The sequence below is a fragment of the Dermochelys coriacea genome, chromosome 4, assembly GCF_009764565.3.
Source record: "Dermochelys coriacea isolate rDerCor1 chromosome 4, rDerCor1.pri.v4, whole genome shotgun sequence".
Lineage (NCBI taxonomy): Eukaryota > Metazoa > Chordata > Testudines > Dermochelyidae > Dermochelys > Dermochelys coriacea.
The window spans coordinates 76,267,922-76,288,565 of NC_050071.1; the positions used below are offsets into that span (position 1 = coordinate 76,267,922).

Here is a 20,644-nt window from a genome sequence, read left to right on the forward strand (position 1 = left end):
ATCCTACCAAAAGGACCAAAAAACAAAAACCAATACCACTAACAATATTTATATCTGGAAATAAATGCAAGAAAAAGTGACTGCCAAGCTGCTAGTCACTAGAAGTTCAGTGGGCCTTATCTGTTTAAAGAAAGAAAAATATTCCTCATTAGCAGTGGCATAAAGCCATATTACACAGCTTCACACAGTAGTCCCCTTCCCACAAGTGGAGTTTGTGACTCCATCCAGCCTGATCACCACAGACTGCATCACAACCAGTTTCCTGGAATGACCCTGATCACACTGAATCTCCAGTATTTTAAGAAGGGTATAATTCCCCCCACACACACTTCTTTATGCCAAAATTGCAAAATATAGGGGACTTCTTAAATCTACACTTAAATTGCCTTAAATAAAAGTAACTGATTTTCAAAAGGTGCTGAAAAACTGACTCCAATGGTCTGGTTTCAGAGTAGCAGCCGTGTTAGTCTGTATTCGCAAAAAGAAAAGGAGTACTTCTGGCACCTTAGAGACTAACAAATTTATTTGAGCATAAGCTTTCGTGAGCTACAGCTCACTTCATCCAATTTTCTTTTTGACTTCAAGAGTATTTTTGGGTGTTCGGAACTTCTGAAAGTCAGGCCACAAAGGTGTTTAAATACAGATTTAAGAGCCTAAATTTCAGGCACCCAAATTTGAAAATTTTGACTGTAGGCAGTAATCTCTTTAGGTCAAGATTCAGATCTTCTGTTTCTTGCACAGCTCCCTGCACTATGTAAGCACTCAAGAAGTTAGGTTCCAACCCTCCAACTTCTTGGACACAGGCAGATTGCTGCTCATACACAGCCATTTTCAGTTTAAAGAGGACAAAATATAATAATTGAAAATTCCTTCTTGGCCCTAAAGAAAGGCAAACCTGACACCTGCCAAATAATGCAGTCATTCCAGCTATTGGACACTATTGGACAGCTGGCTGGCACAAGCAGAAGGGAGGGAGAAACAGGAATGCAGAGTAGTTGTACCAAAATGCAACACTATGCAACATTCCAAGTTTTTTACATTCTGATACCAGCTTGAAAATAGACTTATTTTCACTTAATTTGGCAAAGGTAAGCAGTGGCTTTGAAAATGCTTTTGCATTAAAAACTACGCATAGCTTTGTATTTCATAAAAGCTCTATGTGAAAACAAGCTTTTTTGGAATTTCAATAAATGGGGGGACACAAAATGGTGAAAAATTGTGCATAAACTTTCCCAAAATCAAGAAACTGAATTTAACAAATCTCTAGTATGAAATGTACTTGCTAGTATGTAAATGTACACTGCCCCCTACTGGATGGAATAATACATGTGCCAGTATTTGTGGCTATCTTGCTCACTAGTGGCTAATCTACAAACTGGATAACAATTCCAATACTAGAACTAGATGTCTGTAACTTTGCATCCTAAAGAGAGGAGCTACATTTCACGCAACCATGTTGCTTGAGCCACAATTTCTTAGAGACAGATGGACTAGAACATTGAGGGTAGTGGAATGTAGTTCATTAACAAGAACGAGCCAGCTCTCACAGAGGAAAGACACACACACACAGACATACACACACCACACAATGGAGGTGCTCTGTGGCAATCCAGCCTGGCCACCTTTCCTATGAATGAAAGTAGGATCACTGGAGAGTGACAGCAAGAGGGCAGATTGTCTCCCTCAATGTCCCTGCATAATGTCAGAGTCTCTTTGGCTGCCCAACAGCTAGGCTGAAAGTAAGAGTTCAAGCAATCCCCACTCTCCTCTCACACACCTAATTCTGCTGATGGATCTGAAATAGAGCTGGCAGCTGACAAGATCCACTTCAGTTAAAATAAAATAAAATAAAAAAACAAACCCTCTCAGGTTAAAAGAATGAAAGGGAGAGAGCAGCAAAGCCCCCAGGTTCCCCCCAAATTCTCACACAAGTACCAAATTTTAGCTGTCTTACACTGAACTACTCTCATCTCATTAGTCACCCTTAATCCCATGCAGAATGATTCATGGAAACTACTGCTGATAACATAATTTCCAATATGTTGGTAATTTTGAATTTGTCCTCCATACACACACCACACAATAATATTAATGATTGGTATGTTATTAGCTTGCTATTGATAATCTTTATCTAAAAGGTGTCATATAAACTATGACAATGAATTATATACACTGGACTGGTCAGGCCATCTGAAACTTGCTACCAGGTATCAGTGAGACCTTTGCCCTCTTGCACTGGGATGCTCTTGGGGGGGGGGGCACATCTCCGTACTGGGATAAGGTGAGTCAGTTTTTAATCACTCTAATATTCTTATTTTTTGCACCATAGAACATTAAAAATAAGAATAATAACTATTCACTGTTGGATTAAACAGCCTCATTTTATGAAGAAAAGCCTATAGCATAAGCTAACATAGATTGCAATTCACACATACGATACTACCAAGTTGCATGATAGATGTTCAGACTTCTATCAAAACTCCCTGGTGATCATGTCTTCACAACCTCCAAGCTGGGCTACTGCAACTCATCATAAAAACTGATGAGCACTCCAATATTTAAACAACTAATTAATCCAGAATGCAGCATTGTGCTACTTCAACACCACCAATAGCTAAGAACACATCAGCCCAGTAGTCTACTCACCTCACTGGTACCCACCAGAGTACCAAATAAAATTCACAGTCTTGGTGCTAATCTTCAAAGTCTTCTATGAAGCAAGCCAAAGAAAGCACCCCCTCTTTCTTTACCCTCCCATGATGTTGACCTTGCCCAACAGCTATATTCCTCAGGACAAATGTGACACTCATAAGGTTAGGAGACAGGGCTCTCTCAGCAACAGGGCCAAGGCTTTGAACTCTTTACTGGAAAAGATTAGAATGTTTTGAAAGCAGTGAGATTTGTGGTCAGCATATAAAATACATTTTTTACTTAGCTTTCCCACAGCTGCAAATGACACCAGCAAAAGGATGAGAGAGGGGCCGTAGTAGAGAAAGATGATCAGGATGAGGAGGGAACGGAGCAGAGACAGAGAAGAAAGTGGATATATATATATATATATATATATATATATATATATATATATATATATATTTAAAAAAAAAAAAAGCCCTAACAACTTCAAGAGAAGTAGAGACAAAAATCAACCAGATCAAACGCAGACACTGGTTTCTCTCTCCCAAGAGTCACTCAGCTACTATGGGAAAGGATATCATTGTGAGAACCTACATAAAGTTCGCAAACTATATACGGTGCAAAACAGAGCTCTGATCCTGCTCATGTTGAAGGTAATGGGAAATGCACTGGGAATGGGCAGGAAAAGAAAGAATTACTTATTCTGGATGTACTTATAGTGGATCACCTTGTTTTCATTTTGCAAGAGTCAAACACATACACTTCATACTTTTACAAGCAACGCAGATTTTAAACCTAATTTTCCACTGACATGTTTGGATTTCATCCTGTATTTCACATTCATGCCGAAAAAGTTGTTCTATTCGAGTGGTCACAAAGAGCCACTGACAACTTATTTCAGAGTAGCAGCCGTGTTAGTCTGTATTCACAAAAAGAAAAGGAGTACTTGTGGCACCTTAGAGACTAACATTTATTTGAGCATAAGCTTTCGTGAGCTACAGCTCACTTCATCGGATGCATTTGGTGGAAAATACAGTGGGGAGATTTATATACACATACAGAGAACATGAAACAATGGGTTTTATCATACACGCTGTAAGGAGAGAGTGATCACTTAAGATGAGCCATCACCTGCAGCGGTGGGGCGGGGGGAAAAGGAGGAAAACCTTAGTTAGTCTCTTTGTTAGTCTCTACGGTGCCACAAGTACTCCTTTTCTTTTTGACAACTTATTGTCATTTTCTTTTGGATTGTGTAATATTCCCCACATTCTGCATGTGTAACGTGTTTGAATTACATGTAAATATATTTTCCTGCTTATAAATTATTGTGTCTAAGCAGATCAGAGTGATTATTTCAAATGCTTTATTAATCCAAGCAATCTGTCAAGACTCAGACAGACAATATAAAACACATCTTTGGAGCTATTAGAATACCAGCTGCAAGCTTTATCATTTTGTTTACTACACACGAGGCAGACTCAAATCCCTTTACTGTAGGCTGAGGAAGAAGGTATTATAATCCTTACTCTGAAATATGTATGTTTTCTAGTTGCTTGTAAAAGCAGATTCACATTTGTTTTAATCATGTATTTTTAAGATCATGAATAATGCAAGCACAGAATTAAAATGTGTTAGCTGATTAAATTGTTAACCTTAAAACATAAGTCCAAAATTCTCTCCGTTCCTAATTATTATATAGTATCCATTAGAATAGTTTGGGGGGGTTTTACGGAAAACCAAATTCGTTTTCAGGTTTTTTGTTTTGTTTTATGAGAGGAGTTGTTTTGTTTTGTTCAATGGAAACAAAAACTTGTGCTTTTCAGTGAAAAAGGAAACTGAAGGTTGAGGGGTTAGTTCTAGTTGCTGTGACATTTTCCTGAGCTGGTTCTCAGCCAAGCGATCAGCAGTATTCAGAGTCACAACAGGAAGAGTTTGGAAAGGGAATGGAGAAAGGAAACTGATTAGTCACAAAGTGTGACCCTACATTTTATATATGAAATGAATTATATATAATGATTGTAAGTAAAAGCAAAATCAACTTCTTTAGTTTAATCATACAACTTCCTCTTATATTGCGTCTTGAAGGAAACATGGCTAGTTTCAGAGGGAACTGGTATTGTTTTGGGTAAGCATGAAAAGATCAGGGAAGAGAAGGAGCAGTAGCATTGTGGGTTCTTATCATCCCTAAATCATCATCATCATCGTGGAGTGAAAAGGGAAAAAAACAGGGGTAGGCCCATTCTACCAGCCTCAATTTCCTCACTCTTAACAAAAAAAAAATGAATTTCAGTTATACCAATTCCTACATCTTTGTGATGATAATAATCTAGACATTCCATAAAATGGGTTCTTTTCCTTCCTCTGGGAAATAGTGTGGTCAGTATAGCATTCAAAGGCAACGAGCCTCTGTTTTGGCATCTGCAGGGAACGAATCTAGCATCTCTGGATTGGTAAACTATGAGCCTCTAACAACTTGAACTAAAGAACCAGGTCTATTAGCATGACAGCAGTAGCAGACGCAAACCTCGGTCTCACTACTAGAGAATGACAAAGAGCCACACTGGGTTAGAGTGAGTTACATAAGCACATAATTTAATCCATTTCTTCTGAGACAGTTTGGCAACATGGAGGAGATTTGAGTCATCGTATCAGAGCATGGGATTCCAGTCACAGCTCTGCCTGAAGTCATCTCATGCACACTCTGTTACCTAGTGTGTAAAATGGAACAATGATTTTGCACCCCCTGACTGTAGTGCTACGCGGCCTGGCTTAATAATATTTCCATTTGTTATGTACCCTTTAACAGCAGTCCAAGGCAGAGTCAAGACTCAAACTAATGGTCTCTTGATTTACAGTTGAGAGTGTGTTCCCTTAGGCTACAGAGTATTGTATGGTGTACTATCTGGGCAAATCTGCATGGATATTTATACACTCATTTTACAGTATGCACAGATTAAATGAAAATAAAATTTAGTGGTCGCTATTTTCGTGTAAAATTATGCAGGCAACGTAAATACGCACACAAACGTGAATGGATTAAAGCAGCATTTCTCAGAGTGTAGAATGCACCCCATCACAGGGCATAAAAATCCTTTATTGTCCTCACTCGTTCTCCAGAGTCCCAGCTTTTTTTTTTTTTTTTTTTTAAGAAAGTAAGTCGCAATCTCTTGTGGTTGCAAAGAAAACACTGAAAATATTATATCAGCATATGCAATGCAGCAACATGCCCTTGAATGCAGAGATCCTAAAACAGTAAGCTCCAAGATGTGAACTGCTCCATTCATTTGTTATGATATTTCAGATATTGATACTTATCTATTTCACTGCTCAAAGTTTGTAAGAAAGAAGAGGAATTATCATATTATGAAGATCTATACAATCTACTCCAAGTGACCACTGACTTTGGATATGCCTTTAACATCAGATGGCAGGGTTTTTGAGGGAAGGGGCAATTGGTTTCATTTTCCTGAAGAGGGGCTCAGCTTTGAAAACTTTTGGAAACAATGGATTAAATGATCAATTAAATATATATCATGGGAATATTTTAGATGAGAGAGAGATGATAGGCCAAAGCTGTATACCTCTTTGCAACCCAAAGGGGTTCAAAACACAGAAGAAATAATGTGGTTCCAGTACACTTGGTAGGCTAGGGGATGCAATCATACTGGGAGAAGAGTGCATGCTTCTGTGCAGTATGTAACGATTCTCTTTACTGGAACACTGGGGCACTGGTGGTGAAGCTGTAGGAGCTTGGCTCCGGTGAACAATCATCCTGCATAATTTGGGGAATGAGGAGCACAGTGAGTAAGAGCCATTGCTATACACCCTAGGTTGAAGTAACATCCAGGTTACAAAACGTGCTACACACTCTGCCTCTGAAGGAGAAGTGGAAAAGAGGAAAGGGATTCTATCCCAAAGCACATACATGTAAAGCCCACACTTCAATCAGATTTCGTACAAGGGACCAGAGTTTCATCTTACTTACTGATTGTGGCTACTAAAAGTTTTCTATAGGCACGTTTGGATTAGGAGAAGGAAGGTCCGTGAACTGCAGTTCTACTCTGAAAATTGACAGTGCACTTGACTTCAGATGCTTTGATATTTATTGTCCTGCCATGATTCCCCCAAAAATGTGCTTAGTTTACACATACAAGATGTCACAGATTGAAGAGTTGACTGTCCATGCAATACTCCATCCCAATTCCAGAAGAAAAGGGGTCACAAATAAAAGTCAAGATTATGACAAGACAGATGGAAAAAAGGGCCAGGCAGTAACGCAGCTTAACACCAGCATGGATGGTGAACGGGTCTGTCTTCAACCCATACAGAGGACAGTGGCAGTCATCCCATGAAGTAGCCTGAGAACACAAGTGAACTTCAATGGACAAATCAAACCTAGACAGCACCTTCCATAATGCTTCACGATTGATAGAATCAAAGACCTTAGTTAGGTCAATAAATGCCATAAACAATGGTTGGTATTGTTCTCTACACTTCTCTTAGATCTGTCATGCAACAAAAATCATGTCAGTGATGCCCCGAGACAGTCTGAAATCATTTTGGGATTATGGAAGGACATCTTCAGCAAGAGGGAGGAGACTGTTCAAAACAATGCGAGCAAGGATCTTCCCAACAATGGAGGGGAGGGCAATACCTCGGTTATTCCTGCACATTGACTTGTCCCCTTTCTTAAAATGGTCACAATATTGGCATTCTTGAGGTTGGGTGGAATTTCTTCATTAAGAACTTGATTAAGTTTTTACACAAGTGCTATTCCACCAGTTTTTAAGACTTCCATGGAAATGCCATCTGGGCCTGGTGTCTTGTTTCTACTCTGAGGATGGCTCACCAAACTTCCTCAGAAGATGGGGGGAGGGCCAGCAAGAGGTTCTATTACTGGATGCTGAGGAATGGACTCAATGGTGGCAGCTGAGACTTCAGATTCGTGGTTCAAGAGAGTCTCAAAATGCCCCTTCCAACACTGCTTGAGGGCCACATTGTCCTTAAGAAGGGTGGAATTGTCCTTGAATCACATAGGAATTGTGCCATTTGAACTTGGCCTGTAGATGGCTTTCATTGCTTGAAAAAAGGTTTCTTATGTCATGTTGATCAGCAAAACTCTGGATCTCCCTGGACTTTGCTTGCCACCACTGATTCTTGATGTCACACAGGCTCCTTTGAACTACAGCTTTAAGTCGATAAGTAACCTGTAAACCATTAACTGAACTCCTCAGACATCTTAAGTCTCATCAATGACTTCTCCCCCTGGCAGACATCATCCTTGTATCCAGGGATAGATGACATATTAAAGATATTTTTTCCTTAACTGGCTGCCTTGCTTACTCAAATTGGGATGAGCATCAAGCCAAGTTCTTACCCTTAATGACACCTGTGCAACATCATTGCTTTCAATGGAGTTGAAGAGGTGCAACTGATTACTAAATTTCATTTGCAGAGCTAAACAATTACGTTGATACACAAAAAGCTCTTTCTTATCTGAGTGGGCTGCAATGCGCTAACAAAAGTAAAAAGCAGTAAAAACTTACTTATGTCATGCTTGTAGGCTGACTGACAGAATACACAAAGGGAGCAGCTCTGTTGAGTAAGAAAGTGCTGTTTCTACAGTGACTCTTAAGACTAGAACCAAAGAAAGTACAGTGAAGCCAAGAATCCCACAGAGCAAATCTATACATCAATAGAAAAATTCCTTTTTCATCTCACATACCAGTAAGGGTTTTGACGGAGATCTAACAAACAGAACATTGTAAATCTCTTTAAGGAGATTTCAAAAGTTAAACACAAAGGAGCCATAGTACAACTTGTATTTTCCATAACTTTCTCAGCAGCAAACTTATTTCTAACCAAAGTCGTAACTTACACAAACTATTCCAAGGGGAGCCCCTGTATGGCCTGATTCTGAGGGATGCTTAGCACCCACAATACCAGTGATTTTTCAGTGATGCTCAGCATTAGATTCCCAGACTATATATTAATTTTCCTTTAGATTTATAGCTGCAAAAAGCTAGCCACACATGAATGTTATTTATTAAGTCATGCACATTTTCTATCCGTTCTGAAAAGTACAGATTTTAGTACCCATTGAGATATCTTGCTCAATCACAGTATTAACACAAAAATATTTAATTTCTTAAATATGAAATGAATAAACAAGCCAAGAAATAAGACATGACTGAGATAGTAAGAGCCCAATAACTAATCAGCTAGAGGTAACTTTTTAAAATACATATATTTAGGGTTGTTTTTATCTTGCAAAAAGATAAATCCAAACAAACACTGAGCTCGAACCAAAATAAAAAGGGTGAAAAACTGCTATTTAACCTGAGGGATTGTGCAGCTCAAACTGCCAGTGCCTTCCCAAAGCAAACCAACAAAGTTCAATAGATACAGTAAGTACACAAGTAATATGTATGATTCTCTACCTTTAAAACCCATCATTAAAATGGCACAATTAAAACTTTGAAAATGAGGGAAATATGCTCATTTTACACAATGAGGCAAAAGCAGAACACCAGAAAAAAAAACCTCTCAATAATTCAACTACTATTAAAAAAAAATGATGGCGAGAGCCATCTGCCCACAATCACTTTTCCTGTTATCCATGATGGCAGGAGGAGACCCTAGGAGGAATTCAGACAGACAGAGTTGCACACCAATCAGCAGCCAGGCTAATCCTGCCCCTTCCTGTTCCCCAGCAGTATAACATGCTAACAAAAAGTTATATTGATGTAAGCAGAGTCAGGATGAGCTCTACCCTGACATCTGATGGCGAGTCATGGTGGGTTGTGGAAAAGAACTTCAGGGACTGATCTCATTTGCATAGGCACACCCACCCCGCCTAGATGGTCACTTTGCCTGCTGTAGGAGCCCCAGTTTCTCTGTTATTGGGGCAGGAATAAACTGTTATTATCCTGATTATGTGAATCAAGGACAGTGGGACTATACTCGGCCTTTTGTTATGATGTAGTGACTTCATCAACTAAGCAGCACTCACTAGGCAAGAGTCATGGGTTCCAAAACCCAGTGAAGGGAGAGAGGCTGGGGACAGGTATTAATACTTGGTGGCATAAGCCCCCTGGTGAGGGCCTTACATGCTAATTGCATTTCCTCCTCTCTTCACTGTGGAATATCAGAGCTAATTTTGATTCCATTAGGAGTCTAGTTACAGGCTACTCTGCTGAATTCACTTTGGGCTAATGGTGCACCAGCACTGAGGCTCCCTTACTACAAGCTGAAATCACAAAAGAGCTAAACTTAGTAAAAGCTGAAATCACTGAGTGTTGTGTAGTGGGGGAGCCTGAAGATATATGGCGGAGCAGTTTGCGGGACGGTGAGCAGAGCAGAGCAGCTGGTGGAGCGGAGCAGTTTACAGGACGGCGAGCAGAGCAGTTTGTGGGGACGGCTGGCAGAGCAGAGCATTGCAGTTTGCAGGATGGCGAGCAGAGTGGCTGGTGGAGCAGAGCAGTTTGTCAGATGCCTGGAGCAGCTCATGGGGGCGGCTGGCAGAGCGGAGACCCATGCAGAGGTGGGGCAATCAGCTTTGGACCATGTAAGGTGCCCCTTAACCCCTCCGCCCCCATCTCCACCCAGGTTGGGAGGTAAAACTCTGCAGATAAACTTTCGAACTCTGGGGCTGCCCTGACCAGGGACAGAGACTTTTGGGTCGTTGGACTTTTGAGACTTTGATTCTAGAGTCCAGCAACCGAAAATCACCCAAAGAGAAACGACACACCCCAATTTGCTTGCGGTGGGTTTTTGCTCATGGGTTGTGTTATGAATCCTGTTGGTGGTGTTTTCCCAACATAATGCCACATTGTTTCTCTCTGTTATTAAAAGGCTTTTTGCTACACTCAGACTATGTGCTTGCGAGAAGGGAAGTATTGCCTCTTGGAGGCGCCCAGCGAGGGTGGTATATATTTGTCCCAGGTCACTGGGTGGGGGCTCAAGCTGGTTTTGCATTGTGTTATTGGAATGGAACCCCTAGATACTGAACCCGACCCTTGTTGCTGCCAACTCTGATGGGCAGAAGGGTTACATTTAAGACTAAGCACACTACCAGACTATCCCTAAACACGTATTACTGACTAACACCAAGTGCTATCAGTATTTCTAGAATCTACCATCGGATACTAATACCAGTAATTTTAGTGACAATGCCACAAAAATGAATACATTGACAAGTTATATCGATTTTCAGAAAGTGCTATATCTGCAAAATCAATAATGAAGGTGCCATTTAGTAACTTAGTACTAAATATCAATATTAATACAGGTCTGTATTGCAGTACAGCCACATGTCCACTAATAGCCATCCCGTTCTTCAGCTTTAAAAAAAAAAAAAAGAGAGAGATTTTCCCTGTCCCAGTCAAGATAGCCAATTGATGTGACTGTTTATGTTCTGTTCAAAACAAGATAGGTAACATGTCTACTACAATCTGTACATAGTCCAAACCCTAACTCACTCCCTTTCTGAGGCTTGTCTTTATTGGTAATTCAAACCACCACCAGAGAAAAACCTCAATTTAAATTTTCTCTTCTAGTTTAGCTATTCCTTCTTGCAAAGACATTTTACTCCAAAGAAAGTAGAAATAGTAGAAATTACTGAAGTAATATAATTACTTGGTCACAAAATATTCAAAATATGAAATATATTCACACAGCAGCTTCAGCATTCTGCTAACCGGTGAGAGGAGAACACTATATTAAGAAATTGAAAATATTGTCTGAGGTTTCGAGTTACATACGCAAATTGAGAGTGCCTCACATTCCTAACAGGCTATCAAGCTCATGACTTAATCAGGACAGAATACCAAAGAAATGCTTTTAATTATTCACAGGAAATATTTTTTAAGTCTATAATCTTCCCCTGAGGCACATCAATTGTCACTTTCATTTATGTCAATGACTGTGTCTGACTGGGTTTCTACATGTGGCCAAAAGAACAGAAGTAAAACTTGCTTTCAGACTTAAGTACAACTGTTCTGAATAAAGATCCATTTCTTTGGGAGCAGACTGGAGAAGTACAGAAGCAGAGGTGTCTATTCTTACCCTGTAAAGGAAAGGGCTGCATATAAAGAGGAAAAATATTTCTATTATTATGAAGGTGTTATGAGTTAGGAACTCACAAAACAGTTAATGAAAATATGGCCTCCAATGTTGATTGGTTTGGGGAGACATCTAAAACATGAGCTGACTCATTAGAATGTCAATGCTCTGTTAGCTTTTTTTCATTCCTCCCTTTCTTTGTACTTTGATTATTTCCTTCATACTTACCTTTGTAACAATTTTGCACAGTTACAGAAATTAAAACATAAGTCGAATATAAAAGAATCAACCAACAGTCAACCAAATAATACCCAAAATAAGCAGGCCTTGCCTCAGAACCAGATGACCCATTGCCAACAGGAGCAAATTTCAGCGGCAAGGGTCTCTAAATGAGACTATCTTGCCAATGGTCACAGAGTATTCAAAGATAGGAGCAGAAAACAAGAACCTCCCAGCCAACTGCTGCTATGGTTATAAAGGTGAGAGATGCACATTCATAACTAGATCCCTGACCATTCAGAGCTTTAAAGACCCCAAGTACTCCAGCTTTATTCCCTAGAATGCGTCTTCTGTACACCATGATAATGTGATGGATGATGCTGGAGAGAGGTATAAGGGATGAGGATATAGGGCAAATGTGATATTTATCATTATTCACAAATTACTGGTTCTACTAGACTAGTGACAGTGAGACTCAATGGATGAGCAATAAATAAATTCTGAACATTCTGGAGCCTGCTAAGATTCACTAGTCTCTAAGGGTAGACTGCAGAATGCTTCCACTCCCAAAAGGGCTCGGCCATAAGGAGATGATTATGTAATCAGGACATAGTTATTCATCACATCCTATTTCCTGCTCCAACCCCAAAAGTTTAGTGTTTCTAGGCAAGTGATTGTAACTAAGGATTTATAAGGATTCCTGATACTGACGTAATTCAATTTATTCAACTCATTAATAGCAATGGACACTGCACACACAAATGCAAGAAAGCACATGGTCCATGGTGTGGAATGGCACAAAACTTTTTACTGAAACGGAACTCTCTCAGCCAGACTGCAGAGATGCTGTCGATTCAGCTGCAAGTCAGTAATGATCATTTCCATTAAACAAACAATATATAAATCCTTGCACTTGATTTGGTACAGCCCTCATACTTCACAACATACACTTTCCATCACTTTTAATTATAAATAAATATAATAACCCAATTAGTTCTGAAACTTATTGTTTGCATTATTGGAACATAGAGAGGCCTCATTAGCCCGTTGGGCTAGTCATTGTATAGAGATGGGTTAAAAAGGAACTCCTTTCTCCACAGAGTTTCAGAGCCTACAATCTAGCTTCATGGCAAGAGAACAGGTAGACAAAATAAACAACTTTGAGGGTGGAAAAAAGGAGGATGAGGTAACAGCAAAATGAGCAGGTTTTGAACAGAAAGCCCAGTTGTCGCAGCTTACCACTGACCAAACATTTATCATTAGACATTTAGTATAATGACTTTAAAAGGGTGTTCCATGTTAGTAGGGTAATAATCATATATTTGGATAAAATCATAAATTATTCGCTTTTAGGTGGTGAATTTGGTTAACTAAGAATACAGTTGTATCAAAAACAAGCAGCACAGTACAGTTTACAGTTAATTGAACACAGATGATTTCTAAACCATAGCCTTTCCATGCACATAATTGCTTTTAAGATTAATAAGAGATTTGTTTATGTAAAGAACTTCAGGATCTGTCCCTTATTGATAACTTGTCACCAGTCCCCTTCCCCACCCCCACACTCAAGTGTCTGCTTCCCAGCTCAGAAATAAAAATAGTACTAATTGTGGATTTAAATGAACAGTCATTACAAGAGTTTTTTCCCTCTGTCTACAGATATTCAATTATGCTTTCTTTTTTGGTCTTTACACATGTACTGAATAAGCATATCTGTTGATGCAGTTTAAAGGAGAATATAACTTCATGCTTTCTCACTTTGCATTTATGAAACTATTCAGTAATTTTCCAATAACAATTCAAACATTTCTGTTTTGAATTTATTGGCAGGATGGTTTGTTTTCAAAAACATGAATAAGAGGTGGTTGCTAATGGTTTGTATCTTAGTTCCCTTTTACTCTGTAAAATTAGTTCTGGAATGAAATTCAATAAATATGTTTAATTACAGCAGAATACCCAAGACTAAAAACTCTTGCTGTTTTTATCTACCACATCTGGTGATGTGATAGAATAATTAAGTTCCTTGTAGCATAAGGGTGACCAAAAAATTCAAGAGCTTATTGTAGAGATAGGAGTAGTATTTCCTTAGCCTCACTCCTGTGACTGTATGAAATCCTTAAATCAACGAAAACTCACCTGTGGCCACGACTTGTGTGGCCACTTACCAAAATCTGGGCAGGCTGTTTCAGCATGTGTTTTTTTTAGGGTTACCATATTTGGACATTCCAAAGAGTGGACACTCCATGGGCGGGGTGGCCCTGCCCCAACTCCACCCCTTCCCCGCCCCCATTCCAACCCCTTCCCCAAAGTCCCCGCCCCAACTCTGCCCTCTCCCTGCCCCATTGGACTCCTTCCCCAAATCCCTGCCCCAGCCCTGCCTCCTCCCCTGACCACGCCACGTTCCCCCTCCCTCCCAGCCATGCAAAACAGCTGTTTCACAGCCCAAGCGCTGGGAGCTAGGGGGAAAAAGTGGGCACTCTCTCGAGTGATCAACATTCACTCTCTTTCTTGAATGATCAACTCTTCTTTGGGGAAAAATAATAATGGCAAAATCCCGGACGTTTTTCGATATTTAAAAATTCCTCCCGGACGGCAATTTAAGAATCAAAAATCCGGACATGTCCAGGAAAATACAGACATATGGTAACCCTATTTTTTTATGCAGTAAATTTCAGCAGGCTCTGTACAGCATGATGAGAGATAATGAAGTGTAGTCATCCCTGTGGCCCCACTCTAAATTCATATCATCCCCTGAACACACAAAGCCAAAGACCCACAAAGCGACTTCCAGAAAAAAGCAGGATGAGGCTGTTTCAGTCTCTTTACCCCTTTCAGCAGGTAATGGCCAATTTTGGCTGGTACTGCATTAGCAGTTTCAGGCTGCTTCACTCCACAATGGGAAATAGACAGTGTCCATCCGTACCCCATTCCCATTTTAAAACTGTATTCACTCGTTTTAGTTGAACCATCGTGTCTTCTCTGTAGCAAATCATAGCAGTAAAGGCAGGAAATTTCTAACTCTGAAAGATCTAATGGGGCCTAATTCTACAGTTCCTAAACAAGCAAAACAACAACAAAGACAATAATGAAATCCAACATCAATGTCACATCTGCAAACATCTTGGCTGATAAGAAATGTTCATAATTTACCAAACTTACCTTCAAATATATTGTAGCACCCAACCTACACATAATGCACATACTAAAACATGGCATTAACATGATATACATTTTAACATTGTTCAAAATACAAATATTTGTACAAGCTAAATTGCTAAAAGATGTTCCAATCTATTGTGTATATATAGCATGTTTTGAAAGCTACCTAAATATTTTACAAACAAGAAAAAAAATTAGTTAAATATAAAAGCCTATGTTTAAAATTCAACGATCAGTCTCTTATTTCTGATAAGATTGGTTTCTGGGTCCTCCGTTTATTCTAAATGTGTTCAATTGGGTTTTCATTTGTTTACATACTGTAGGCATGTGCCCTGCTCATGATGGTTTACAATTACACATTTACTGAGGCTCCACCCTGCAAACACTTACATACATGTAACTTTACGTACCTAAGTTTACATAACCAAGTTCAGTGAAACTATTTTTGTGAATAGTTAAGCATATGAGTATTTGCACAATCCAGACCAAAAAAAGATGTGCTTATCACTACGAAATAAGATCCAGATCCTACTCCCAATGAAGTCAACAGCAAAACTCCCATCGACTCAGTGGCGGATAGCTGGTCCCTCCATAGTCTCAGATGATAGTTAGATAAGAGTCTGAAGCAGTGACAAAACTAATCCTGCTTCAAATTTCTGTATAGACAGCATTTCAGAAAATTATATTCAGCAACACAAAGCTCAGTTAGTGTCAACAGTCAGCAATTACTCCAAGTTTGCCATATACCAATTCCAGGATATGCTTGGATGAAGCTCAAGCCTTTCTGCCTGAACAAAACTTATGTAGAATGAAGAAAAAAAAAAGACAACCCACATACAGTGATTAGACTTATATAAAATAAGTTCAGAACAAGTTTTGCTTTTCTCCCCCATGCCAACACATGTTGAACACACACCTAAAATAAAACCCAGACCAAGTAAGAGTTCACAATAAAGAATATTTCAGTTAAATCCTTCCTCCCATTGATTTCTGTGGGGCTAGGATTTCACCCTTTGATTTTGATTTCATCCTGCTGCACTGAATTAATTTTTGTTTGATTTCCATAACACAATGTATTGCTATACTCCTTACTGCATGTAAGAGCCATAACTTTTCCCAATTTGCAAAGATGAAGGTCACAGTTTCAGAGTCTGGTCCATTACAAGTTATATTCACCCAATTGTTTTGGCCTCCACAGGTGAGTCAGACATCAAGATGATATTACACAACCGTGTGATCAGGGGAACAAAGACAAATATGACACCATATTTAATGGAAGTTATTTTTTGCTTGCATACTGTTGTTTCATAGCCTTATTAGTGTGAGTGTACTGCTGACATATGAATAAAAAATAAATGATAGTTCTGTGTGAGATGCAAGGCAAATTGCTTTATAACTCTCCATACATCTATTGAGGGTAGGTCTTGCAAGGCACTGGAATACTCCAAATTGCCACAGCTCATGGGCATTATCCCTTCCTTCACACAAGAAAGAAGAAATGCTCTGCATAAACTTGAACACTTGTCTCTTTCACCAACAGAAGTTTATCCAGTAAAAGATATTACCTCACCCACTATGGTTTTCTAAGATCCCAGGATCAACACACTACAACAATACTGCAAACAGAGAGAAGTCACCTACCCCTGCTTTCCTTCCAGCAGTATGTGTTACCTCATGACACTATGCTCAGCTCCAGGATAATACTTAGACTGCAAGGTAGCAGCTCACAGTTTCTGAAGGAAGGAAACAAAAGTGAAGGGGAAAGAGGAGCAGCTGAGAGAAAACTGGGTAGTGGGGAGAGAAGCAGCAAGAAGGTAGGGTTAGAGATGGAAGGCACTAGGTGGCAGGGAGGGTGAAAGAGGTAGTGGGGAGTTAAGGAACAGAAGTAGATGGTTGGAAGCACATAGGCAGAAGCAGCAAGTGAAGAGGGGTTGAGATAAGACAGGCAGTAGGAGCACAGGAAGGACTCAGTAACTACCCATGATTTAAAGGGAAAAGATACAAAAGATGGATATACCTAGATACTTCTGAGTTTGAGCCCTAGTCCCGCCTTCAAATTCTTACGCCCAATAGAGAACATGTTAAGACTATTATGCTAATAAAATCCAGGTCATGGTGCACCCCTACCGCAAACCCTGGATCTTGCTGCATCGGGCCAATTTTTGGTCCCCACTTCAGAAATTCCATTGGTTAGGTAGAGAACAAGCACAGGTGCTTCTTTTCTACCATTTGCAAAGTCAACCGTGCTCTAAATAGTTGCAACATGTACATCTCCCCCCCTCTCTTTTTTGAAAGCACCTATATCAGAATATGTTAGGATCGAGGAGGAGGAGAAGCTGCTTATGTATTTGGAAGAACTGCAGGATGTGCAGCCAGTCAAATCCAGCAGGCTACAGATGACTAATTAGAGTGTTTGCAGCTTTCTTATACTAAGATGCATTGGGTCCAGATCTGGTTTTGGTGGAATAGCAGCACACGTCTCTTTTGAAGGCAACTTCTGTGCTTGTGCCGAAAACGTGGCAGGATTCAGGTGCCGAACGAGGGTTGCTGCAGCACTGTGAAATCAGGCTCCAGGATTTTTATTTTTATTTTATTTTTTGCTGTGATAGAAGAGGCTAGACTTGTTCAGCATTTAAACAGGGAAATCCGGGGTGCTGGGACCAAAAGTTGGCCGGAGACACCGAGTCACCATTTGCCCAGCCCCTCGGGGAGGGCTCAGCAACCGCCCAGGTAAATGAATACACGACAACCCGAAGCAGCTTCGCCACACACACACACACACACACACACACCCCCCTTGGCGTCCTGAGCTTCCCCCCCCCCTCCCCCGCGTCTGCAACAACTTTTGAGACAACAACCCACTACAGCCCCGCGAAGCTGCTTGCTCACAAGCGAGCTGTAAGGAACCCGCAGGGCGCGACTTGCTTCGCCCAGAAACAAACCCGCTGCCAGCCCCGTCGGCCCCGCTCGCGAAGGGGGCGGCGGCGCTGAGATTTCCCGCGGCGAGGGGAGCCGCGCGCGCCACAAAGTTTCCGCGCAAAGTCGAGCTCGGTGCAGCGCGCCCACAGCAGCGCAGCGCAGCGCAGCGCAGCCCCGGCCGGCACCAGCCGCTCAGAGCCTGGGCTCGCCCGGGAAGGAGAGGGGGTCCCACAGTGACTCACCCATTACTCCTTCCTCTCCTCCTTCGTACCAGCCCTGGGGCCGCTCCGGCCGCTCCTCCCGGCCCCCGTTAGCCCCAGCGGCAGGTTCCACTCACCGCCTCCGCCCGGCCCCAGGCAGCTTCCCCCCCCCCCCCGCCCCGGGCGCCGGCGAGCCAGAGGCGGGCCCAGGAACCCCTCCCCCTGCCTCATTCATTCGCTTCCCGCAGCCCCTAAACTGTCCCCAGAGCCTGCGGGAGGGCAAGCGAGGGGCCAGGGTCTAAGCAACGCAGAAGAACGCGCGGAGCCCCCTGCCTTTGGCATGGTCTTAAGCTGCCCCCCCCCGTGCTCCCCAACCCCTCTCTGCTGGTGGGTTGGAACTGGGGGGGGAGGGGGGAAAAGACTGTGGGTCCTCCCTAGGGTCTCGCGCAGCCTTTTCCGTCTAATCAGCTGCAAATTCATTGGCCCCCAACAATTTGCACTAGTCACCCCTCTGGCACTGGAACTAAGTGTAGCATAAACAATAAATAGTCATCTTCCAAGACAGCGTTACCATCCCCATACTCTCCTCCCCACTTCTTGTAGATACCAATGTACCTCTCCCTCACACTCAGGAGTTCTCAGCCTGAGTGCCACAACCACCCTGCCCTTCCCTTTTGCCAAGTGGGAGGTTGGTCCCCACTAGATGGGGAGGGATGCTGGGATGATCCAGGTATGGAAAAGGGTGTCAGAATGGAAAAGACAGCTAACCCCTGCTCATGCTGATACATTGTCATTATTGTAAAGTGACAGGGTAAATATGCAGCGTTTAATTCGTGTGCCAATAGTTTTCTTGTTTCCCTCAGCCTGGACCTCTGTCCTACTTTTCAGGGCCTAATTCTGTTCCCACTAAAATCAAAACAAGTTTTGTCATTTATGACAGGGAAATTGACTCAAACTTTTCTGTCTTATCAAGCTGAGACATGTTTGGGGCAGGTGAGCAGGTTCATTGTGAAAACAAGGAAGAGTCCTTGTGGCACCTTAGAGACTAACAAATTTATTTGGACATAAATTTTAATGAGCTATAACCCACTTCATCAGATGCATGCAGTTGAAAATATATTAGGCAGGTATAAATGCACAGAACATGAAAAGATGGGAGTTGCCTTACTGACTGGGAGGTCAGTGCTAACAAGGCCAAATCAATTAGGGTGGATGTGTCCCATTTCCAAGAGTTGACAAGAAGGGGTGAATATCAACAGAAGGAAAATTACTTTTTATAGTGCAAACAAGGCCAATACAGTCATGATAGATGTGGCCCATTCTCAACAGTTGACAAGAATGTATGAGAATCAACAGAGGGAAAATTCTCCTACTTTTTGTTTCAGAATGAAGAAATGTTCTGGATTGTAGGAAAGATTATGCTAATGGTATTTAAACCATGATCTGAGAAAACTAAGCCACTATTGTCTATTTGCATTCACAAATACACCTTGGGCTAAACTCTTCCCTTACCCTTTTGTATATATGTGTAACCCATTGGCTTTTCCTTCCAGGGACGCTAATTTGGAACTTTTATTATAGGTCATTATCAATTAAACCAATGAAGTTGTACAAGATAAATGAGGACAGAATTTGACCTACAGATACTAGTTGTATTAACTTTGACAACAAACTCATGCCTGTCCATGCACATAGTTATTGAAAATGATAGAAAAGATGTTTAAATTCCAATTACCACTACAGGCCTGATTCTCCACTCCCTTATGTAATCATTTAAAGTTATGCAAACTGAGCACATAGTTTTGTAAAATGCTACCAGATCAGAATGGTAAATGACTGCACAGGGGGCAAGGTAGTGGAAAATCTGACTCTGTGTGTGTTCATGTGATCTGTTTATCTATTACTTAAAATAAGTGCTAACATATTTGGAAAAGCTGCAAGAGACCCACATCATCATTTTCTAGCACCTCATGTAGTCATTGACACTGCTACTTCTTTTTGACCCATACAATTAGCCAATTTTCATGGTCCTATGGGTCATTTTAGTTAGGAAAAGAAACTGATGATGAGTCCAGTATTTCTTTAATGTAACGCTGTTTATTTACAGTAAATGTGAAGTCCTGTTTCAGGAATCAAAAATGAAGAGAGATTTTCTTTGCTAGCAGTTTTCTAGCATCTTTCCAGCCTGCATTTGCTCCCAAAATTCTCTCTCATCTTTTTATTAGAGTCATACGACCAATGGGCTGTGTCTTTGGCTTCCTGGTACTTCTTTCACCTGCACAGATGCACCCAGCTCCACCAATCAATGTCCCAGCATTTGCTATTCCAGTCTGCCACGTGGTCCTGCTTCTACTCAAGCCTTACCAAGTGCCTGTATTTTGGGGGTTGCTCTTATTGCTTCTGATAGCAAAAAGTCCTGTATCCTGAAGGAAAGATGGGTGTTATACATC

General features: G+C 41.1%; 1 protein-coding gene across 1 annotated transcript in view; it reads right to left on the minus strand.

Moving 5' to 3' along the window:
* The window catches only part of GPM6A (glycoprotein M6A), a 344,505-nt gene extending 326,067 nt beyond the window's left edge, over window positions 1–18,438 (minus strand). Inside the window, exon 1 of the mRNA XM_038400720.2 lies at window positions 18,237–18,438. Within this exon, the coding sequence (XP_038256648.1) occupies window positions 18,237–18,240 (4 nt within the window). The 5' untranslated portion in view covers window positions 18,241–18,438. The remainder of the gene's footprint in view (window positions 1–18,236) is intronic.
* Between the last annotated feature and the right edge of the window lie 2,206 nt (window positions 18,439–20,644).